Source organism: Pongo pygmaeus, chromosome 2 (assembly GCF_028885625.2).
Source record: "Pongo pygmaeus isolate AG05252 chromosome 2, NHGRI_mPonPyg2-v2.0_pri, whole genome shotgun sequence".
Lineage (NCBI taxonomy): Eukaryota > Metazoa > Chordata > Mammalia > Primates > Hominidae > Pongo > Pongo pygmaeus.
This window is the reverse complement of record NC_085930.1, coordinates 32,845,691-32,871,481: the sequence shown is the minus strand read 5'-3', so window position 1 is coordinate 32,871,481 and position 25,791 is coordinate 32,845,691. Positions and strand designations below refer to the sequence as shown.

The window sequence follows — 25,791 nt, the reverse complement described above, 5'->3', positions numbered from 1 at the left end:
TTGATGCCTTTGAAACTCAGATTCAGCTTTCTTACAAAAGGCAAAGACAGAGGTAAGAGCTTTATTGAAAAATGCTTTGATGCCATCTAGATTGTAAAATTTTATATAGATTAGATTATAAGTTTTCTCCTAATATTAAGCACAATTAAACTGCCATAACATAAAAAGTAACAAAGATAAATGTTTACAGCAAATCAGCATTTGCTGTAACCAGATAACCAAATAACCAGAAAGTATGAGTAAAGAGACAATCCTAAAAAACAAATTATTAATTGTTAATCAAGATTTATAATACAAAGTTTTTATAAACAAGAATGTGAAGGATTATTGAGACATTTCTTGAAAGACTGGCTAAAAATGAATAAAACTCAACAGCTGTACTATTTTTTAAAGCATAATATCTATACTTTTTTGCCATGGTAATAGCAGAAACATCTATAGTATGGTTTGAGTAGGCTTTAATTTACTGAGCTTAGAAAGAAACCTAATTCATTCTAACTTCTCATTAGATTCTCTTTTCAAAACAAATATATCTACCTGTGGATCAGAGATGATTTAAGTTACAAAAATTAATAATTTGAGAACTTGGGAGTTAAAAAAAATTAGACTAATTCAATGGTCCTATAACAGAAGAAAACGGAAAGGATGATTCACAAATAGATTATAATTTTAAAAGAAGCAATTTCCTTTAAAGTAGTGCTAGGTAAAATTATTAGCAGAAGTCCTGTAATTGGTGTCGTGTAGGAATAGTCACAATAAATCAAAACTCTTAGAAGATAAGTTATTAGAGAGTGAAGTATTATTATTATTATATTATTATTATATATATATATTTTTTTGAGACGGAGTCTCGCTCTGTTGCCCAGGCTGGACTGCAGTGGCACGATCTCAGCTCACTGCAAGCTCCTCCTCTTGGGTTCACGCCATTCTCCTGTCTCAGCCTCCTGAGTAGCTGGGACTACAGGCACCCGCCACCATGCGCAGCTAATTTTTTTTTTTTTTTTTTTTTTTTTTTTTTTTTTTTTTTTTAGTAGAGACGGGGTTTCACTGTGTTAGCCAGGATGGTCTCAATCTCCTGACCTCGTGATCCGCCCACCTCCGACTCCCAAAGTGCTGGGATTACAGGCGTGAGCCACTGCGCCAGCTGAAAGTATAGTCTTAGAGAGTGAAGTATTATTCTTAAAAATGCTACTTCAAGTCACCGAGAATACTGAAGTGACCTGAGAAAAATTCAATTCCATTATTCTAAAGCTTAACTTACATTGAAAATATGACTAGAATTTCTTTTTTTTTTTTCTGGCCCACTTAGGATTTATAGAATTTCTTTTTAAATGTTTGTAGGTGTTGCTGTAATTGATATTCTAATTAAATTGCTGAAAAATTCTGTGAGTATAAGAACTGTAAAGTCACACAGAGTTAAGTTAGTAAAGTTCTTTTGTTACCCTAATTGAAGATCCAGTAGATTTTTAAACCTTAAACTTATTGTCTTTAATGAGAAGCACCTCATTTTATTTGGGTTAGAGAAGTGACAGATTATACATTAAAGTAATCCACCACCTAGAAAAAAATGTCATTTTTTTTTTCAACAAAAACCAAAGGCAGAACCCTAGAACTGTAGTTCCTTGGAAGAGATTTATATATGCTAACTCAACCTAAATACATACATCTTATTAAGAAAAATCTAAAAATATAAAATTACATAATGTACATGAATTAACAAAAATTTTGAACCATGAACGGTGCCTATTTTTAGGTGCTATAATTTTCTCTGCTGCTAGGCGGGAGACAGAAGCAAATGAGCACCAAAGCAAATAACCTGCCAACTCGCGACCACATACTTTGTTTCACCTTCCCCTGTCTCAGAATAAAAACTGCAGGTTTTGAACAAACTTAATTTTCATCTGTGGAATGGGTGATACAAACAAGCATGCAGGAAAACAAATTAAAATGATCAAGCAAAAAACAAAAAGAAAAGTGTATCAATCAACACGACACACTCCTAAAAGCAGAATGAGAAAAGTTTGGCATTTGAAATAGCTGCATGAAATTTGAGCCAAGACAGCATGAGGCTTATAGATGGCATGAAGCATATTAAAGGAAAAGGATGGTTCAAGAAAAATGCTCTACTCATTGGCTTACCGCTCTGTACATGATCTGTCTGGCCAAGGAAGATTGAAAGACATTCTATAGCAAATCAAGGCAGAGGACAGAATAAAATGATTATAAAAAAAAATGCAACAGCTTTAAAACAAAAATATGGTACAGTTTAGTTTTTCTCACCCAGAGTGTACATTATACAGAAGATGTTTCCATCATCCCAAGTACAAAGAAAAACAAAGAAAAGCCAATTTCAAGTAATCAAGGCGGCAGCAGTCTTTTTGACTTAGTTATCACCAGTCCCTTTTAAAACAAATAAATTTTAAAATAAAATTGTAAATGTTCATGCTACAAAATGTAGCAATAATAGTCCTCCAATTCAGAAGCACCAACGAAAGGTAAAAGGGTTAGCTTTTGAGAAGACATAACTTTATTGCATAAACAAGTCTTTTCAGGCTTGATAAAACACCTTAGTAATTATCAGTTGACCATTTTAGATAAGGTACAATTTTTTGGATCAATGAAAATAATCTATTACGTTCTCGGCTATTTACTAAATGCAAAAAAATGTGCTTTTGTATGCATATATACTACACTTAAAAAAAGGGACAGACAACAAATCCCTGACATTCAATTCTTGAAGTAAAATATGTCAATTTTCCCAGGATACTGCAAGACATGAAAGTGAAACCAAATACTGCAACACATTTCCAATATAAGGCTTCCTTAAAACAAATTCTGTGTTGCAATTATAAGGTTAGCTTTGAACTCTAGGAACAAGAAAGATCAAACAGACTTATATGTGGACAAAAAAAGGTATCCTCAATTACAATAAGAAACAATATATATAACAGATACTTTTAAACTTGTTTCTCAATTGTTAAGCATGTCCCTCATATGTAATTTACAAGGGAATGGGGTTTTGTAAATGAAATTCTATGAAGGTCTGATCTTAAACATCAGAAGGTGGGTTTCTGCTATATTTAGCATGACCAGATTTTCTAGGTTTTAAATTCTTGGAGCAGAGGAAGAAGTTCCTACTATGAGATCACTGAATTCGGCAGATGATTCTCCATCCATTTGACATTTGGGAAGCAGCTACTATAAGAAATGTGATACATACTGGGACATAAATTTGTTTTAGTGAATGGCATGATGTGACAGATACATTATTTGCATCTTTGAGTAGTAAGAGAGAATAATTATGGATATAAAGTACATTCCTGCAATTCTAATGGAAACTATGAAATCATCTAATAGAAAATGTACTTTATGATCCTTCTCTGGAACACATTCAATTCAACTAACATTTACTTACTGTAAGACATTGTTTCTTTAGTTTTAATTACTCATCATAAACTCATACTGTATAAACAACTCACCGATCCACAGGAGTTGATGTATTCTCTATAAAACTGATAACTTTTTCCCTGACATTAACAGATTTTGTCTTCAAAGCCACAGTCATTTTATTTACTAGTGATTTCATTCCTCTATCACTTGAGCCATTAGGAGATTCACCCTAAAAAAAGAACATAATGGATTAACTGCCTCTAAATGACTAAAAGACATACTACTGCTAATGGTTATCTACATGTTATAGACTGAATTGCAATCCCACCAAAATCATATGTTGAAGTCCTAACTCCCAGTATATCTCAGAATGTGACTGTATTTGGAGACAGGGCCCCTACAGGCATAATTAAGGTTAAATGAGGTCTTTAGGTGGTCTCTAATCCAGTCTGACTGGTGTCCTTATAAGAGAGAAAGACATGAGCATATGAAAACAGAGAGGAAGCCATGTAAGGACACAGAGGGCAAGGCAGCCATCTACAAGCCAAGGAGAGAGGCCTCAGGATAAACTAAACCTGCCAATACTTTGATCTTGGACTTTTAGCCTCCAGAACAGTAAGAAAATAAATTTACATTGGTTAAGCCACCAGTTTGTAGTACGATAATTTTGTTGCGGCAGCTGCAAACTAATTCATTAGGTGAAATCATTTTAAGAATAGAAGGTAGATGTTGGGCACGGTGGCTCACGCCTGTAATCCCAGCACTTTGGGAGGCCGAGGTGGGTGGATCACAAGGTCAGGAGTTCAAGACCAGACTGGCCAACATGGTGAAACCCCATCTCTACTAAAAATACAAAAATTAGCCGGGCGTGGTGATGGGTGCTCATAATCCCAGCTACTCAGGAGGCTGTGGCAGAGAACTGCTTGAACCCGCGAGGTGGAGGCTGCAGTGTGCCGAGATTGTGCCACTGCACTCCAGTCTGCACAACAGAGCGACACTCCATCTCAAAAAAGAAGGTAGAATAAAAAATTAGGATATACTTGCACATATATGTGTGTGGAGTCTGACATTATCTTTTTTATTATATAAGAAACAGTTAAAACTACTGACCTTTCTTATCTCAGACTAGTCTACAAAAATAAGCAAACGTATGATCAAACTACTATTTGCACATATGTGAGTGTGGAGTCTGAAATTACCTTATTTATTCAATAAGAAATAGTTAAAACTATTAACCTTTCTTACCTCAGACTAGTCTTCAAAAATAAGCAAAAGCATAATCAAACTACTATCCATGTAGCTACATTTTAAAATATCCCTTGTAAATGTTTGCTTTTTAAAGACATTGCCACTTAGGCCTTTATTTTCTGAAGAAAAGTTATCCTGATGTACCAAATATAAGAAATGCGAGTATAATTCTTTTTTGTTTGTTTTTTGTTGTTGTTGTTTTGAGACAGAGTCTTGCTCTGTTGCCCAGGTTGGTGTGCAGTGGTGCGATCTCGGCTCACTGCAACCTCCGCCTCCTGGGTTCAAGCAATTCTCCCTGCCTCAGTCTCCTGAATAGCTGGGATTATAGGCACCTGCCACCACATCTGGCTAATTTTTGAACTCCTAACCTCAGGTGATTCACCTGCCTCGGGCTCCCATAGTGCTGGGATTACAAGCATGAGCCACCGTGCATGGCTGTGAGTATAATTCTTAAATTGTTTCATGGGATTGCTCACATATACCTTCCTAGAAGGCAACTTAGTGATGATGGGTGTCAAACATTTAAAAGTGATCCTATTTTCTGCCAATTAATTCCTCTTTAGAATTAATGAGAAGAAAGTGCCCAGAAATTTGGGCACTATTTGATGGAAAATTATACAGCCATTACAAACTCATATTATTTTTAAATAGCATTTTAAAATGCTAGAAAATGCTCATATGTTTAGTGAAAAAGCAGAAAATAAAATTCTAGGTATGCTATGATCACTACTTTTAAAATAAAGAAACACATTCACTAAAAAGGATTTGATGAAAATACTTTAAAATATGAATGGCAAAATTATCTCTGGTACAGCTACAGATGATTTTGTTTTCTTTATACTTTTCTTATTTACATATGATGCTAAAATGAACATGTTACTTTCTTTTTTTTTTTTGAGACGGAGTCTCGCTCTGTCACCCAGAGACTGGAGTGCAGTGGCAGGATCTCGACTCACTGCAAGCTCCGCCTCCCGGGTTCATGCCATTCTCCTGCCTCAGCCTCCCGGGTTCATGCTATTCTCCTGCCTCAGCCTCCCGAGTAGCTGGGACTACAGGCACCTGCCACCATGCCCGGCTATTTTTTTGTATTTTTAGTAGAGATGGGGTTTCACCGTGTTTTCCAGGATGGCCTCGATCTGACCTCGTGATCCACCTGCCTCGGCCTCCCAAAGTGCTGCGATTACAGGCGTGAGCCACCGCGCCCAGCCTACTTTCATTTTTAGAAGAAATGTCATTAACAACAAAAAAAACTATGTTTCTATTTCCATATCTAAATTCAAAGCCAAATTAAACTGTAAAAATTCTTTGGTACTTTGAAAAGAATGCTCTTTAAGATAATTTCTAAAATAGCCTCAATCAGTGTTTTTCAGATCTGAATATAAAAGCTTCAATAGAAAAACTATCCAGTGATGTGAACGGGGAATATAAATTAGAATGTTTTTTTGGAGAGCCATTTGATAATAATGCAGAAGTCTAAGGACTTTGCATTTGATTTGATTTTAATCAAGTTATTCCACTTCCAGGACAAAATAATCATGGCACATGCAAATTTATCACTACAAATTTTTATCACTACAAAAATTAAATAGTGTTTGTAACAGAAAAAAACTGGAAACAACGTAAATATTGAACAATAGAGAACTGAATAAATTATAATACACCCATAAAATGAAATACTATTTAGTTAAAGTGAAAATAGCAAACGTTTACTAAGTAAATGGTGATTTCACACAAAGGCATCAAGTTAAAAATAAGAGTATCAAATTAAAAATAAGACTCTCAGACAAACCTTATCCGCTGATGTGAAAATAATCTGATTTTGATTTGCATGGCTGAAGATAAACCTCAACTAACACAGGTAGTGAGTTACAATTTCGTAATAACTACTATTAAATATCTGGTGACAGGTACTACACTTTCCATTTACTTGCACCGTTAATCCTCAAGTTATCCTTAGAAAGAAGGTTATGTTGTTAACATTTATATTGCACAGGTGGAGAAACGACAGCTCAAAGATCTTGCTAGAGATCATGAAGAAAGTAAGTTGTAGATGAAATCTGAACCCAGGTATGTCAGACCTGTAAGCCCAAGCTACTAACTGTGACCTTGTACTGCAGTTTTCCTTTTATTTCTGTTTTAAAGAATAATCACTAGGTATGTGAGGACTATTATTTATGAAAATAATTTAATGACATCTAATTCAACTGACATGAAATATTGAAGTACTGGAAAAGCACAAAAGACCTATTACTCAAATATTTCCAAAGAACAGAAAAACAGATTTATCCACTGTAGCAAAACCAGGTAGTAATACACATCTCAATAACTAAAAATCAAATAAAATAGGATTGGCAACTTGTTCTTGTCTTCCTCTGCCTGGCCAATTCTCAAATGTGGACAGACTCAAGTCCAAATCATTTAAGTCTGTGATGGGGATGGGTACAGATATAGTGTGCACGAGATGATTATGAGCCCTAGTATTCTGGCAAAAACTAACTGGGAGATGCCTGGAATCAGCTTGCTTAAGAGTCCCAGCTATTTATAGGACCCAGATTTGTCCCCATTGATATTTAAGCTGGAGCATAAAACTGTCACTACATGATACCAAACTACAGCTGGACAGGGAGAAATTTGAATTCAGCAGCTGAACTTCAAGAGTTCCCACCTAGTTTAGCTGTGAAGGCTTGCTGTATCATTTCATTAATCTCACAATAAAGGTTTGCTGTATCATCTCATTAATCTCACAATAATATGACTCTTCATTGCATGTGTTTGAAATGTTTTGACTCCGTTTCTGTTATGGTGGGGGTTTAGTAGTTAATCACCTTTTCTGGGAACTTATCCAAATCTGGTAACATATTCTCTACATACACTTACATCAACAGAATTGATACTGCTCCTTGAGCCTGAGGTACTAGCAATCCAATGGCCATATCCATTTTCTGGTCCATCCACATTAATGTCTGCCAGGTGCTGCTGCAGTGCTTAAGATAAATTAAAAAAAAACAAAACCTAAAATATCAACCCTCTTTGGAAAAATTCATTACCAACGAAATATAATAAACATGTCACAGCTGAGAAAAAAGGACCAAAGGAAACAATCACAGGTATTTCTTTCTGCACATCTGTAAAGGAGTAAAGGCCTCCAAGCTAGAGCAAAGCTTCCTCTTCCTCCAAAACCCTCTGTACACGGATAACTTTTCTTAACTGACGCCAATGTGATGATAACTGTATAGGCTTTATGTTTTCTTCGTTGGAAGGAAATCTTTCAAGTATTAACAGATAATTTCTGCAACATTTTTATGACATAAAGGATTAATAGAAAACCGATTGTGACTTTTGTTATACCATAAGGAGATACCAATCTCTCCCATAATAAAGAAGCATTGTTAGGCATTAACAGTTACGGAAAGACAGATTATTCTTGGTAAAGAAATAATTCATGGTTTTAAAAAAGTTTCTAAAATCTGGGCTATACTATAAAAGAATGCTTTTCAGACACTTTTGAGAATTACAAGTTTAATAATCAAGTTTTGGATCGTTACCAGGATTCCTAATAAATAACACTGAGCCTAGGGCCAATACATGTTTAACACTACTTATTAAAATAACCCCTTTTGTACACCACTCTGGGTATGAACCTCAAAAGTCATTAGTTATCAGGTCATGATATATAGAAGATAATCATAATCCTTGTTAATATCAACAAAGACCAGGAGGAAATACATCCTAATGTTTCAAAAATCCTAAGTTACAGCCTAACTCCCATGATTAAAGCCTAAGATTCCATTACCCTCAACATATACTGATTTGATTTTTGGAGCTTCAGTTGCACAATTGGTTAGCATTTGATTCTTATATATTGATATGATTTGATCATTAATTTTCCCCAGCATTTACAGCTCAGTATTTTTGTAGTATCTCTTTTTCTAATGTAAGACAGGCTCTTTTAAAATCTTATTACTCTGCCTGGAAAGTAAAATTCCCAATATTTGCCTGCAGAGATCCTGCCAACTATTTTACTCTCCTAGATTATTAAATATTACTCTGCAGTTCTGAAAATATCAGTTTATTTTGTTCCACTTAGCTAACATTTTTTAAACAGAGAATACCTTCAAGTAGTTCAAAAATAAAATAACAAAACACCTAAAGAGTCCAAAGGGTATACTATAAAAAGTATTCCTTGAAGTCTTCCTTCCCTGTCCCATCATTTAATCCTTCTTCTCCATAGAGGCAATCATATGGGCAGTTTTTCATTCATCTTTACAAAAATATTTTTTGGAAACAAATCTATTAAAATAGTCTTACATCAAATAGTCACTCATTTCAATTACCTATTACGTTTGTCTGTTACCTGTAAGTCCTCCTGGCCTTGCCTTTTCTGAAAATATTGAATGCATGAAGAGTCTACCCATTAACTAATGTGACCACTCCAGATCAACTCTATTGATAATCAATACAATTTCTTCTGAAACATAGAGGAAAAAAACTAATAAATCGAAATCTTACCCATAAATCCTCCACTGGCAATACTCACATATTCTTTGTTTTTCTGTAATAGAAAAGAAAATTTAAATTCTTCCAAAATTGCGACTTAATTAAAACTTCAGCTAGTTCTAAAACACTGATAAATACGATACCAAGTTATATATTAAATTACTGGGCTTTCTCATTTCCTTGACATTTTGGACTCTGGCAGACAGAGGTATATCCATTTACCTTATGCATTGTAAGGTCTGGTGCTTGGGTGGGGAGAAAGGAACAACTTCAAGGCTGTTAACAAGTCTTGATTTTACTTGTATTATCGTTTCAATAGTGCAATGGTCAAACCAAAATTAGTTAAACAGTATTTTAGGATGTAATCAGAGTGATTTTTAAAAGCTTTTAAAATATTTTGGGTCCTTTATTAAAAGATAATATAAAAAGAAACATTATGGCTAATTATGAAGAAATAAGGGAATGTTACCATTTTGCAAACTACTAAAAACATAATGGATCTAAGTAATATAAATAACAAAAAAAAAAAAGAGAAACACAAAAAAGACATCTAAATAGTATTTATCATCTAAAAGAGGCAGGCATCACCCGCTCAGAACCTCCTTCCCCTAAACAAAGAAGTCTGAACACATCTCTAAACTACTGGCTTACAGAAAATACCAGGGACAGAACATGATAAATGACACCATGTGAATGTAATCAGCAAAATCCAGAATGTGGGGAACTCTATAACACCAATTAACTGCTTTTCCCAACAAATACATGCAAGAAAAAAATTTAAAAAAGGAACCTATAAACTAAAAGAAACTTAAAAGACATCAACCAAATGTCAACATCTTGTTTTAGATCTTAGGAAAATCAGGGAAACTTGAATACTAGTTAAATTTTTTTAAATAAAGTATGATAATGATGTGGTTATGTCTTTATAATGAGTTTATGGCATTCAGTTCTCCCTACTTTTCAATTTCCTTGAAACTTTCCATAATAAAAATTGGGGAAAAAATTTATAAAACCACATAAAGAACTTGAATAATTTAAAAAAGTACACAATATTCCAAACTCTTGCCCTATGACAGCCTTCACAATATACAGTATAGTTTATACTGAAGCATTTTTATTTTATTTTGTTTTTGAGGATAGGGTCTCGCTCTGTCACCCAGGCTGGAGTACAGTGGCATGACTATGGCTCACTGCAGCCTCAATCTCCCAGCTCATGCGATTCTCCTGCCTCAGCCTCCCAAGTAGCTTGGACTACAGGTGAGCACATCCACACGCAGTTAATATTTTTATTTTTTGTAGAGACAGGGTCTCATTATGTTGCCCAGGGTGGTCGTGAACTCCTGGGCTCAAGTGATCCTCCCATCTCAGTCTACCAAAGTATTGGGATTATAGGTGGGAGCCACTGTGCCTGGCCTGAAGCATTTTTAGAATAGACCAGTTAAATTTATGAGTGAAATGAGTTTGGTTCCTTATTTTTGTTATTCCGTATGCTTCTAAACTCTTTCCTTTAATAAAATTTAAAATTATCCTACAATCCCTCTCCCAAATATCCTGTTCCTTCTCTGATTTTGCTTTTCAAGGATTTCGTCTTCAAACTAATTTTTTCAAACCAGATTCCCAGTAAAATACAACATAAATAGAAATGAATCCAAATTGAGTGGCTTGTGTATTACCATGCCTACCATCTTGCTGATTCCATAGTTCAGGACCAAAAAAGTAAGGACTTTAACACATAAACTGCCAAAGAATACCTAGTAAGCAACTATTATAATAAAAAACAAGCCATCACTGAGTGACATTTTTTAAAAAGCAGAGAAACAGGTTGCATAAAATCACTAATTCAAATTAGTTGTGTTGAAGACAATATTTAAACACAAAAAGGAAAGATGGCTAGGTGTTGTGAATGAATATGCATATGTATTTATTCAGTTTCAAATGAAGATATTAAAATGAATTATATAGTTACTGTAAAAAGTACTAGGACATAAATACACATAAAGATCAATGTAACATAGGCCAAGCACAGTGGCTCACGCCTGTAATCCCAGCACTCTAGGAGGCTGAGAAGGGCGGATCACTTGAGGTCAGGAGATCACTATGTCAGCCTAGCCAACATAGTGAAACCCCATCTCTACTACAAATACAAAAACTAGTCAAGCGTGGTGGCGCGTGCCTGTAGCCCAGCTACTCGAGACGCTAAGGCAGGAAAATTGTTTGAATCCGGGATGCAGAGGTTGCACTGAGTCAAGATCGTGCCACTGCACTCCAGCCTGGGCAACAGAGCAAGACTCCATCTCAAAAAAATAATAACAAATAGAAAAAAAATAAAAGATCAAAGTAACATAATAATCCAGAAATAGATCTTGATGAATAGAGGAACTCAGTATATTAGTAAGGTGGTATTTCAAATTGTACAATTTGTAAGCCATCTGGAGAAATTTTTTTTTAATTCCTATCTTACTTCTTACACAAAATAAATTCCAGATGGTTTGAGTTAAATATAAAAAAATCATATAAACATATGAGAAAAATCTGGAGAAGACCTTAACAAGTCACAAAACCAAGAAAAGTACAGATAAATCTGACAAGCAAAAAGTTATCTACGTAAATTTTTTAAAGGTGATAACATTAACCAAACAAAACTGAAATAATTTATGTCAGCATACCTGTAAAAAGTGTGCCAGGACCATGTTCATATACATGTCTTCTTCCTCCCTGCCACTGCCCATAAAACAGAGGTGCTCCCCACCAGCTATGGAGCCAGACTCAATGGACTGCTTCTGTGCTTCCAGCAAGGATTTTACTGACTGTGCAAATTCAGATGGATTCTGGAGCATCTAGACAATTTTTTTAAAGTTAAAAATTTGACAAGCCTGTGTTTCACATGTATTTGTAAATCTGAAATTTTTTTAAGGAAAAACCCCAATATTTAAAGAGCCACAATGAAAATAAAGGAAAAAAAAGGATCTTATAAATAAAATCCCTGGGATAAGAGAAATATTTATAAATGTATCTATAATACAATAGAACAAAAGTTGAACATTCACACAAAGATTGATGCAAAGAAAATAATTCTCTACTAGAGAAAAATTGTTTGTTCTTGTTTTTTCTCATATAACAAGTAGCAACAGTGTCCTTTAGATATCAAGACAGAAAGAGTATAAAACTATAGATCAAAACAAGCTCTATTTTTTAGTTTCCCCTTAGATGGTAAACCATGTGTTTCTTAGAGGATTGTCAGAAATAACAGAAGGCATTTGTTTATCAGCACTATTCCAGGTAATGGAGACACAAGGATGAAATATTCATTTCTTACCCTCAAGGAAACAAGTATGACAATAACTACAAAGATGTTTAAAAACTGTTTTAATGGAGATACACAAAAGGTATGGAGAAAAATAGAAAAATGGACAGACCATATAGAAAAGCAATTTGTAAAAAACAAAAGCAAATATAAACAGCACACTCACAAAAAATAATGTTCAACTTCATCGGTAATTACAACTATTTTTCACTCATCACTCTGGTAAGATAAGAAAAGATTGATAATGTCCAATAATGCCAATGGCATTCTCATTTAGAGTTCTGAAACGTAAGAAGGTTCCACCTTTTTTTTTTTTTTTTTTTTTTTTTTTGAGACGGAATCTCCATCTGTCACCCAGGCTGGAGTGCAGTGGTGCGATCTCGGCTCACCGCAACCTCCGCCTCCCAGGTTCAAGCAATTCTCCTACCTCAGCCTCCCGAATAGCTGGGTTCCACCATTTTAAAGGGCAATACGGTGGTCTCTAGTAAAATGTATATATCTACACATCTCAACAAAACAATTTTACTTTTAAGAATCTATTTTACAGAAATATTTGCATAAGTTCACAAAATGTATTAAAAGATGTTAACTGCAGATTACAAGAAAACAAAAAATAACCCACATATACATCAATCAGGCAATAAATTATAGTATACCTACATGTACCATGGACCACTATGCATCATTAGAAAGAATGTACTTAAATCAAAAGATCTCTTAGAAACTGTTATGTGAAAAATCTAGTGGCAAAACAAAAAATATGTCAATAGATATTAAAAGTCTGGAAGATTACGTAAGTTGATAATATTCTTTAAAATTTTTTAAAAATTCAAGCCGGGTATGGTGGCTCACGCCTGTAATCCCTGCACTTTGGGAGGCTGAGGTGGGCAGATCACTTGAAGCTGGGAGTTTGAGACCAGCCTGGCCAACATGAACCCCCTCCTCTACTACAAGTAAAAAAAATTAGCCAGGCATGGTGGGGCACACCTGCACTCCCAGCTACTTGGGAGGCTGAGGCTGGAGAATCAACAGAACCTGGGAGGCTGAGGTTGCAGTGAGCCAAGATCACACCACTGCACTCCAGCCTGAGTGGCAGAGTAGAAACTCTGTCTCAAAAAAAAAAAAAAAAAAAAAAAAAAAAAAATTAATTCAAATATTCATGAATCACTTGAGTAAATTTTTAAAATAGGAATGAGAGAGGAATCAAGGAAGAGAAAGGCACAGAGTTCACCTACAGAATATGGATGAGCTAAGATGGCCTTTCTCACAGTATCTGTTAGTTCTCCCTCAATATTACCTAGGTCCTTTCACACACCCTTTCAGTCTCAGCATCAAATTTTTCAGACAAGTTGGGAAGGGGAAAGGTTGACTTAACATATAGCTAAGAGGTTTCTTATCCCATTCCTGTGTTCCCCATCCCTGAGGCTTTAATGATCCCAGAATGGCTTAAATGATGTTAGCCTCAATTCTACCAATGGCTCTATACATCTCTGACAATTATTTACTTTACCATTCTTCAAATTAAATGACCTAGGATAGTAGTTTTAATAACTAAGTACTTATATGCCAGATACTACCCTTATTAAATATTAGTTTATTATATGCATAAATACTCATGATTAAAAATGGCTCATACTATAAAGCCTACAGAATTCTTACTCAATTACAGTAAGAGCTGATATCCAGAGAGTACTTAGTAGGTGCAGTGCACTATGCTAAGTGCTATACTAGGTAGCTCAAACTAAGTTCAGAATTTACTGACATAAAAATGGTAAGGTAAGCAATAGTATGCCATAGTGAGCATTGTTTTCAACTACCCTTTATGATGCCAAAAGGGTATCTGGGCCGGGCGTGGTGGCTCACGCATATAATCCCAACAATTTGGGAGGCTGAGGCAGGGGGATCACCTGAAGTCAGGAGTTCGAGACCAGCCTGGCCAACATGGTGAAAGCCCGTCTCGACTAAAAATACAAAAAATTAGCCGGGCCTGGTGGCGGGTGCCTGTAATCCCAGCTACTAGGGAGGGCGAGGCAGGAGAATAGCTTGAACCCAGGAGGCAGAGGTTGCAGTGAGCCAAGATCGCACCATTGCACTCCTGCCTGGGCAACAAAAGCAAAACAAACAAACAAACAAACAACAACAAAAACACAAAAGGGTACTTGGGTGAAAAGGAAACCTGACAGCAACACTTTTCTCATAAGGGCAGAGACTCCCTCCTTAAGCAGAAAGAAAAAATTCCCCAATCTGAGACCTATATATTTATTTATGAACTGAAGGAAAAAAAGTTACTTTAAGAATAATTAATCAGCATTTATACTAACCAGGTCTGAATCTAAGTGGAAAGCAGTTGATAAATGCCCAGCATTATATTGTTCTGCAGGACGGCAATCCACCACAAAGAACCGGACTCCTTCCTAAAAGGGAAACAACATTTGACATACAGGAATTTCCCATGAGGTTCACATTGCACAACATAATATTCAGTTAACCAAGGGAAGGGAACAAGTTTATTAAAAAATGGATCTCACATGGAATTGGGAGGACCTAGTTAGTATAGAAAATAACCCAAAGGTCCTAAATACTTTTATTTCTTTTAAACAGTTAAAACATTTTTCTTTTTTAGATGTTGTTCTTTACTGGAAAGTCTTAAAATACATAGAAGAAGAGTGTCTGTTTGAGCTATAAAACTAATTATAACTAATTATAAAACGCTATATAGTTATAAACACAACTCTAGATATGCTATTCTTTTTTGCAAATAAATCTGCAAATTTATCAACAGCTCAATTCACGTAAGAACTAAACATCTATTTCATGTGGGGGGATGAAAGGAGAATGTTCTGAAATACCAGTTTCAACTAAAGAAACTGGATCTCTTTAAACTGGATAACATGTTTTCATTTGTTTTTTAATATTAGTTTGAATAAGAAAAAAGTGAGATGCTTGTACTTTGAAAATTCTCAATAACCAGTGCAGATACAGTAAGAAATCCAACTAAGAAAGATCTACCATAAAAGGCTATTTTCCCACGTCCATTCCTTTCCTGCTCTCAACCTTGGAAATACACTACACCTTCCAAATACACACCATGGTTAACTGTTGCACTACTAGTAATAAAGACCATATATTAAAAACATCATTGGCCAAACTGACTTATTAGATTTTCATGAAGAAAATTTCATTTTCACAATTCTCTTTTGCTGTAAGTTGTATGGAACTAAACCATGTAATTCAATTAGCTGTAAACTATCAGAAACTGTTAAATGCTAAATTCACCCTTTTAAGTATTTTATACAATGCCACATTCAGTCGCTCTACTGAAATATGAAAAAAGATATGGCGATTTACAAAAACTGGTGTCAAGAATGTCAACAATAATTAACTGTAGACAATTAAAACACCACACAAGCTGACCAGTTTTAAAATGACCCTCTGAACATAACATTTAACACAATCATTCAAAAAGCCAAAAGAGCCACCTTGTTGCAGTAAATTGATTTTGTGGGAATCAATGAACAGGGAGGAAGTTGGTTCCTTGTATTTAAAATGAACAGTCCCCTAACAAACAGGGTTTCCTTTACTTACCCCTTGTAGCTGATTCGCTTGAAGGATCTCTGACACGGAGATGGCCAGACAAAGAGCCTGACTCAGATCTGCATCATCATCCTTAATTCCCAACAAAGTACTACCAAAGAGATGGTGATTATCCTGTTTGAAGTGAAATTTTTAAACATTATGAAAAAAAATCAAAATTTCTTCCTAAAAATATTCTTATTAAACCATGATAAAAGGTAAAATTATAATACTCTTGAGTTGTGATTTTTAAAACGTAATACTACATAATCGCAAATTTTATAGGCTAAGAACTACAAAAATGTCACATAAAGTCCCTGTCAGTGTTCACACAAAATGAAAGACTAAGAAAAAAAAACACATTCTAAATAGCTATTTTCTATACTACCACCTGTAGTTAATATTGAATTTTAAAAATGGTTACTTACAATTTTTTATATTTTAATAAAAACAAATATGTGGCAGAAATCTATTGCATAAATGAGTTAAAATACTGATCCACAGCCTGCTCTAATTCACAACTGCTAGTACAGATTCACTATGTCTGAAGAATAAAAGGTGCAGCTCTTGAATGAGAAAAAAAATAACACTTCTTTTTCATTATTTTAAACTGCTATTCTACCATCTGACTTATCCAGCGTTGTTAGGAACTGAAGAGTTCTATATAAGAAAATTATTAAAATAGTTGAAATTGGTCCCTAGAAATAAGTCTTTTTAAATTAGTTATTTTTGAGGGAAAATGATCTTAAAAGGTTTCCTTCACCTGCCTTCTAAAACACAGTATACTAAACATAATTTAACTTTATCTTGACACTTCAGTGACACGATGAGTACCAACTAGAAATTATTACGGCAGAATGCTTTAAAAAAAAAAAAAAAAGACAATAATGCTCTCATGGGCACCTGAAGTCACATACAAACCTGTCTGCTTTATAAACTTGTGCCTCTTCCACTATTAGCTTTTGCTTCTTAGAGTTTCATTTTTCAGGAGTTCACATCACTCATACTTCTAATCTGGGGTCCTTTATTAGGCATCTGTCTGGTCTAAGGATCTAAGTCTTTATGGGGCCTAAATGACCTTTCTTTATGAGACAGCTCAGCATTACTAAGACTGTACAAGCCTGAACTCCAGAGAAAAGTGGCAAAACTCTACCTCCTCCACTGGATTACTACTGTAATTTTTTTTTTTTTTTTTTTTTTGAGACGGAGTCTTCGCTCTGTTGCCCATGCCAGAGTGCAGTGGCACAATCTCGGCTCACTGCAAACTCCACCTCCTGGGTTCACGCCATTCTCCTTCCTCAGCCTCCCGAGTAGCTGGGACTACTGGCGCTCACCATCACGCCCGGCTAATTTTTTGTATTTCTTAGTAAAGATAGGGTTTCACAGTGTTAGCCAGGATGGTTTCGATCTCCTGACCTCGTGATCCACCCGCCTTGGCCTCCCAAAGTGCTGGGATTACAGGCATGAGCCACCGCGCCCGGCCCTGTAATATAATTTTTAAAGTCAAGAAAGCACTAATTTAGAAAATATCTCACAGTTAATTTTCTTATGATCAGAAATAACAATAATCAGAAGAGAGGTAAGATGCTTTCTACTATCTTTTTAACTTGTCTGTTCATCCACTAGGGAGGTTATTTACAGAGATGGAAAAAAAAATCACACAAAACTACAACACATAAAGAAACAGAAAAAATTGACAACCTATTTTAACTAAAGTGAATACAAAGTAATAAAACAATGTACAAAATATGAAATACAAAATAGTTGGTCATTTCTGGTCTTATACCTTCCTAAAAGAAGCCGGTGTTTTGCTGCAATAATACTGAGCCAGAGAGAAAAGGTCTTCTATATCTTCTATATTCAGACTGGATGGAGTATTTTCCAAGAACTCTGAAATATTATAGACATAATATTTAGCAGTTTGTGAAAAATGCAAACATTAACATTGTTTATGTATCAGAGCTGAAATATCTTCATCATAAATACTATGCAAATGGAGTCTCAACAGTGGTGCTTTTACACTGACTTGTGGAAAAGTGGATTTCTCCAAATGAGCTGAAACTGTTAACGTAAATCTCTTGTTAGTGAAGGATGGTGTCAGGCAATCAAATCAAATTCATTAATCTTAATTAGAATTCTATGATTTATTTATTTAACAAACATATATGAAGAAGTGCCAAGGCCCCTGAACATAAAAAATGTCTAAGAAATAGTTACTGACTTAAATAACTTTGTCTTGTGTGAAAAAAATAAAAATAAATTATAATATAGTAAGATAAACATTATTATACAGATAGCACAAAGTGCCAGGCAATATAGAGAGGAAGTAACTATCTCTATGTGGGGGATATGGTGGGGAGAATCCAAAAGGAGAACCAAGGTTTCACAATTGAAATATCATATAAACTGAGTATTGAAAGGTAAATTAAGGACGGGAAGGGAGGAACAGGAGGGCAATCTATTCGAACAGTGAAACTAAATAAATAGTATATGGAAAGGAATGAAAGAGTGAACAAATATGAAGGAATGAATGAAGATGGCAAAATAAAGGAAAATAGTCTTTAAGGTCTGTACCTTGAGAGTGTTTATATAATCTGAGAGTTGAATGGAGCCTCAGAGCTCTTCTAGACTAATCTCCTAAATTTATGAATGAGGAAACTGGGTAATTTACACAGATAAAGAGACCCGAAATGCTTTCACTACATTAAATGATACTTACGGATAACTTCTTCTTTGCTGTCTGACTCTTGTGTTAAAATAACTTCTCTGTAAAAGGGAATCAAATCAATTTGAGTTAAATATTAACAGAGCACCCTGAGAAAACAGGAAAAAAAATCTAACCAACCAGATACTTACTTTGCATTAACAAGGATAATTAACATTAAGAAATAAATAAAAAATGGATCTGCTTGTTGTAGATATCCATCCCATATTGCCTGAGTGACTTCAATGGAACAGTAACATGCAAAAAGACTTCCAAGCTGTAATCAGGAAATGAAATGAGAGATATAAACCACTGGAGGTGACTTGCTCTCTTAAAAGTATTAAAGCAAATGAATAAGAAACATTACATCAAATTATCTGCACCTGATATTTAATGCATACCTTAATCTTAGTGTATGAAATCCAAAGGCAAAACATGTGAATTCAAGGAACAATGGAGCCACTTATTAACTGTGTGACTTAGGACATGTCAACCTCTTTAAAGCTTCCATTTTTACTTCTGCAAAAAAGAGGAATACTGCTACCCATCTTCTACTACTATTGTGAAAAGAATACCTAAAGTAACTAGCACATATCTTTGCCATAGCATAACTAGCATAATTATGGTCTGAGCTCCATAAGAGTAACTAAAATAATTACAATATAATAACAGCACAGTATTTAAATTACAAGGTAATTGTGAGGATTAAACATGGTAATTTAAGAGCAGCTAATAAAACTTTAATCATAATATAAATATGAATTGCTCCCAAAGCTCACTTGTACATCACTTGAAAGAGATTAGGCCAGGCGCAGTGGCTCACGCCTGTAAACCCAGCACTTTAGGAGGCCAAGGTGGGTGGATCACCCGAGGTCAGGAGTTTGAGACCAACCTGGCCAACATAGTGAAACCCCGTCTCTACTAAAAATACAAAAATTAGCCAGGCATGATGGCGCGTGTCTGTAGTCCCAGCTACTTGGGAGGCTGAGGCAGGAGAATCACTTGAACCTGGGAGGCAGAGGTTGCAGTGAGAAGAGATCTCACCACTGCACTCCAGCCTGGGTGACAGAGTGAGACTCTTGTCTCAAAAAAAAAAAACAAAAAAAAATTCATATCCTTCAACAGATTTCAGGAGCTAAGAGTTGTTAATTTATAAGCAACTCTACAGCCCAACTGTGTTTTAAGTTGCATGAAGTAATATTTTTAGATCATTCAACTTTCATTAGATACAGAAATAATTCCATCTACGGGTTTAAATTTAAAACATTTTTAACAGCTAAAGAGAATTAATGGGAACACATATATTTAGTGCACTCTTTGTGAAATACTAAGCTAATACTAAACTATTATCACATATCATTAAAAATATCTCTTACTTAAATTCTCACAACAGGTGTGCAATACTAAGCTAATACTAAACTATTATCATGTATCATTAAAAATATCTCTGATTTAAATTCTCACAACAGGCCTGGAAAGTAAACACATTTCTCCCCATTTCACAGGTGATTTCAATTACTCCCCATTTTTTTCAGGTGAAGAACTTGGATTACTTTACTTTCTCAAGCTCAGAGCTAGTGAATGGTGTTGGGAACAGAAAAAAGCCTGAGATTCCACAGCCCATGTAATTGCCATCACACTTGACCACAAGGCTTTTAAAATACATAATGCTACTAATGTTCTTTGTGGTTGCTTTAAAAATTACGATTACAAACACAGATTAGAAGAGGTACATACAAACAGAATAGCAATATACAGTCATCTTTAAGCTCACTTAGCTCAACTAAAGTTACCACTGCACTGCTCACAGTGGTTCAGAAATTACTTTTTAATTGTTTCATCTCATGATACTTAAAAAACTCTATTTCATCAACATGATACTAGTAGCAAGAGTAAACTATCTGAGGCCAGACACAGTGGCTCACGCCTGTAATCCCAGCACTTTGGGAGGCCAAGGTGGGTGGATCACGAGGTCAGGAGATCGAGACCATCCTGGCTAACATGGTGAAATCCTGTCTTTAATAAAAATACAAAAAATTAGCCGGGCGTGGTGGCGGGCGTCTGCAGTCCCAGCTACTCGGGATGCTGAGGCAGGAGAATGGCGTGAACCCGGGAGGCGGAGCTTGCAGTGAGCCGAGATCGTGCCACTGCACTCCAGCCTGGGCTAAAGAGTGAGACTCTGTCTCACCAAAAATCAATCAATCAATCAATCAATCAATCAATCAATCAACAAACTATCTGGCATATCAGCTGAAGAGAAACCACTCAGTTTAAACCTCCAGCTACCAGCATGAATTCAGAACTCTGGCATCAGAAATGGCATTTCCTAGGCAGAGAGACCTCTATTAATTATTAAAATGCTTAAGAAAAATAGTTTACTACTTTAACATAAATAGGTAGATTCAGTGGCAACATATGAATCTCAGAGAAGCTACAGTTTTGACAAGACTAGGCTTGGCTCACACCTGTAATCCCAGCACTTTGGGAGGCCTGGGTGGGAGGATTGCTTGAGCCCAGGAGATCGAGACCAGCTCAGGCAATATGGTGAGACCTTGTCTCTACAAAAAAATTGAAACATTAGCCAAGTGTGGTAGTGCATGCCTGTAGTCCCAGCTACTCAGAAGGCTGAGGTGGGAGAATCACTTGAGCCCGGGAGGTGGAGCTTGCAGTGAGCCAAGACTGTGCCACTGCACTGCAGCCTGAGAGACCAGAGCAAGACCTTGTCTCAAAAACAAAAACAAAAACAAAAAACTGACAAGACTGTGGCCAAGAGGGAATTAAAGAACAGGCTACTGAGGTTTGAGATTTAATGAGCCCAGAAGTGAAACCAGTTAGAATTCTCCAGTTACCCATTTCCTCATTGTTAACTCATCCTATCATCCTCTGAATTAGGTACAGTACTATTATTTCCATTTTGCAGATGACGAATTGAAGCTCAGAGGCTGTCTTAGATCACACAGTTAATAACGGGAAGAAATGGGATTCTTCCTGAAGAAAAGTTAAGTAATACGTAATAAAAGAATATGAATATATAGTCTCCTAGCACCCAATCATTGTTTTAGAAAGATCTCAAGTTAACCAGAAGAGCAGCAGTTAACCAGAAGTGTGATCTGGGGACCTCCTAGAAGTCCCCAGGATTCTTTACAAAGGATCTGTAAGGTCAAAACTATTGTTACACAAATATGTAGAATTTACCTGCCTTTTTCATATATATTCCCTTGAAAATGAACAATAGAATTTTTCAACGGCTACATGATATGTGATATTATCACAGATTGAAATAACGGCCAGGTGGGGTGGCTCAGGCCTGTAATCCCAGCACTTTGGGAGGCTGAAGTGAGCAGATCACCTGAGGTTAGGAGTTCGAGACCAGCCCGGCCATCGTGGTGAAACCCCGTCTTTACTAAAATTACAAAAATTAGCTGGGCATGGTGGCCGGCACCTTAATCCAAGCTACTTGGGAGGCTGAGGCAGAAGAATCGCTTGAACCTGGGAGGCGGAGATTGCAGTGAGGCAAGATTGCGCCACGGCACTCCAGCCTAGGTGACAAGAGTGAAACTCCATCTCAAGAAAAAAAAAAAAGAAAAAAAAAAAGCAGATATGATAATCCATCTTTGATGTAGCCAAACATTGATGAGATTTGCAAAAATATAAAACAATGCCACTACTCTAATTTTCTTTTGGAAAATAGTTGTTTATTTTAAAATGGGCTATTTATATCAACATGTAATAAATTTATAATTACTTAAAATAAATTAATAAACATTTAAAATTCCTTAAAAATTTTTTTTTTTTTGAGACAGAGTTTCACTCTGTTGCCCAGGCTGGAGTGCAGTGGTGCGATCCTGGCTCACTGCAACCTCCGCCTCCCAGGATCAAGTGATTCTACTGTCTCAGCCTCCCGAGTAGCTGGGATTACAGGTACATGCCACCACACCCGACTAATTTTTGTATTTTTAGTAGAGACGGGCTTCGCCATGTTGGCCAGGCTGGTATCAAACTTCTGACATCAAGTGTTCCGCCTTCCTTAGCCTCCCAAAGTGCTGGGATTACAGGCGTGAGCCACTGCGCCTAGTATAGTTTTAACAACTTCTCAATATAATCCATATGGATAATCAACAAATTTTAAGAGTGTAAAGGGTCCTGACACCAAAAGGTTTAAGGACCACTGACCTAAAGTAAGACTTCCCATTGAAAATACAAATACAGAATGATAGAGCACTGAGTTATACTTTATATTCTTTTATATTAACATTTGATAACCTTAAGTCATTTTCCTTGTGACTGTATACCAATTCTTATACACACCATCAACAATTTAAACAAAGTTCTCAATTGAACTGATATATGTATCATATATTACATGTATATATTCATATTTATTACATATATGTAAATATTAGTTGTAATATTTATTTGTAATTAGTTGTAAATAGTTACATTTACACATACATGTAAAACAATAAAAGTAAACTTCATATCAAATAATCTGAACTAACAAGAGTGAAGAGCAAAAAAAGTTATTTTGAAATGCCAATAATTTTACCCCTTTGGTTTAAACAGTAATGATCTATAATTAGGACTTTTCTTTCTCTTCCTTGAAAAAAAAACCCACCTAACTATAGCTTTATATAAATCTATTTTTCATTAAATGTTCCTACTTTCACTTTATTACCCAGTTGAGTGCATAGGAGTCTGGAGTAATTTTCTTTGTATCAAGATAAGAACAAAGCTCAGGCTCATGGTATTGGATGAGCAACCTGAAGAGATGAAATGGTCTCCCTTTCTGGGAACAATCCCTAGAAGACAAGAGAAGCAAAATTTTTTTGCATTAATAGATCAGAAATAATCACATCAGTAACCAATCTTCCTGCTATACCCTCCACAGCATTCACTGGAAGCCTGCCTGACAGTAGCAGGCAGAGGTCTCTTGCTAATACCTTTTTCAATGTCCCTGACTTGACAGAAGTTGTAGAAACAGTAGGTCTAAAGCCACTCTAGCGACATTCTCACAGGTGAACCCAGGCAGCACTCCAGTGAGAGAACTACAGGGATCACTGAAAACAAATTTAGGTTATTTTGATAAGGCTGGGATCCCAAAAGGAGATCTGGGGAGTCCTTCCTTCTCTGCCAAAAAAGAGGAACTTCTAGAAACTAGGCTTCAGGTTAGCTCCACAGTTTATATACTCAATTAGGAATGTCCTTTAGCAAAGTACAAGTCTGAAATGGGCAGGTGAACATTTCAGAAATCATGGCCTTAAAAACTGTTGAAGTGGCCCAAGTACCAACTCCTCAGAGCCAATTCCAGAAGGTGCCAAAATACTCATCTTGTTCAATAACTGTCCTACTTCAAAGGGTTATTGTGAGAGTAAAATGGAAAAATTGAATCTGAATGTTGTTTTAAAGTAAAAGGCACCAAACATGTACATTAATATTTTTATCTAAAGCCTTTTTAAAAACAAACATTACCTTTTCCTGTCAGAGACTTCAAAAGTAGAAAGAAGGTATTCTACTTATTACCTGGGTGGTGAAATAATCTGTACACCAAACCCCGGTAACACACAATTTACTTATGTAACAAACCTGCACACGTACCCCTAAACCTAGAATAAAAGTTAGAAATAATTACAAAGCACTTACAGATGCATTTTGGGCCATGGATTTCCTACAGTTTCTAGTCATCATCTCAGGAAGCATCTCAGCCTGCTCAGCTCTAAGAAGACTCCTCTGCCACGGGTCACAGTAGCCACTCACAGCCTTGATCTGAAAAGTACTGTCCCTCTACCCAGGCACCCAAGCATCTGAGCCCAGAGATGACAAACCCTTGGAGAAGGTCCAGATGTGGTCCATGAACTAGACTCACTCCTCAGGAAGTATAGTTACTTCCTCCTTCCATGCTCAGAATTTGATCTGAATTTGATCTCAAATTCAGATGCCTTATCTTCTAACTCCCACATAAGCAGCACTCTTAGAAAATCTTTCGAGCCCAGAGGATTCGTTAGATACTACTATGTTCACATTAGTTCATTTTCTTGTGTCTATGTTTGTGATAACTCAAACAGACTACTTCACGGAAAAAAATTCTTAAAAGATACCAGATTTTTGGTAGTGGATCTTACTGGATATAGGGAGATAATTACATGTTTTTTTGGGGTTTTTTTTGTTTTTTTAAGACAGGGTCTAGCTCTGTCACTCAGGTTGGAGTACAATGGCGTGATCTCAGCTCACTGCAACCTCTTTGCATCCTGGGCTCAAACCACCCTCCCATCTCAGCCTCCTAAGCAGCTGGGACTACAGGTACATGCCACCATGCCCAGGCGATTTTTGTATTTTTGGTAGAGACAGGGTTTCTTCATCTTGCCCAGGCTGGTCTAGAACTCCTGGGCTCAAGCGATCCTCCCTTCTTGGCCTCCCAAATTGCTGGGATTACAGGCATGAGCCACCATGCTGGGCCAGAGGTAGTTACTTTTTAACCCGTACAGTTAAAAACAAAAAGCAATACTGAAAACACAGTTACTTCCAGACAGTTTGGTTAAAGTATGGTATTACAGTTAACAAGATGCTGACTAACTCAATCTTCAGTTAGACCAGTAGGCTTCAGTAATTCTTCAATTCTATAAATTTACTCCATTCAGCTTTTGTACTGAGATACATTCTACTATTACAAGGGAAGGAGGCAAGAATGTATCTAATGAATCAGCAAAAACTTATAAACAGGTCAAAGCACAGGCCATCATAATAAAAGTCAACTATTTATTGAGGAAATACCATATGCCAGACAATGTAATAAGCATTTTACAAAGTTATTTCATTTTATCAAACAATCCTAGGAAATCTATACCCAATTTACAGATGAGAAAACTGAGGCTCAACTGAAGTCAGGTAGTTCACTGAAGGTAAAATAGCTAAGAAGTGATGGAGCTAAGACTTGTATACAGAAATTGGACATTAAATCATTATGCCATACTGCCCCCTTCCATATCTAATTCAATATTTCAACAAGTGGTATTTTTGTAGGGGTACCATCTCTAAAAAAGCAAACTGTAAAGAAAATGAAGTAAAAGGCCTCATGTAC

General features: G+C 35.9%; 1 protein-coding gene across 4 annotated transcripts in view; it reads right to left on the bottom strand.

The window, feature by feature from the left end:
- The window catches only part of TBC1D23 (TBC1 domain family member 23), a 64,055-nt gene that overhangs the window by 11,405 nt on the left and 26,859 nt on the right, over nt 1-25,791 (bottom strand). For 2 of the 4 annotated variants that reach the window (XM_054482995.2, XM_063661508.1), the window contains exons 5-15: nt 23,392-23,515; nt 18,869-18,993; nt 18,732-18,778; nt 17,799-17,902; nt 16,025-16,147; nt 14,761-14,853; nt 11,802-11,972; nt 9,148-9,190; nt 7,516-7,622; nt 3,480-3,619; nt 2,140-2,184 (exon numbers count right to left, since the gene is read on the bottom strand). In XM_054482995.2, the coding sequence (XP_054338970.1) occupies nt 2,140-2,184; nt 3,480-3,619; nt 7,516-7,622; nt 9,148-9,190; nt 11,802-11,972; nt 14,761-14,853; nt 16,025-16,147; nt 17,799-17,902; nt 18,732-18,778; nt 18,869-18,993; nt 23,392-23,515 (1,122 nt within the window). The remainder of the gene's footprint in view (nt 1-2,139; nt 2,185-3,479; nt 3,620-7,515; nt 7,623-9,147; nt 9,191-11,801; nt 11,973-14,760; nt 14,854-16,024; nt 16,148-17,798; nt 17,903-18,731; nt 18,779-18,868; nt 18,994-23,391; nt 23,516-25,791) is intronic. The other 2 variants (XM_054482996.2, XM_063661509.1) reach the window with 1 other exon arrangement.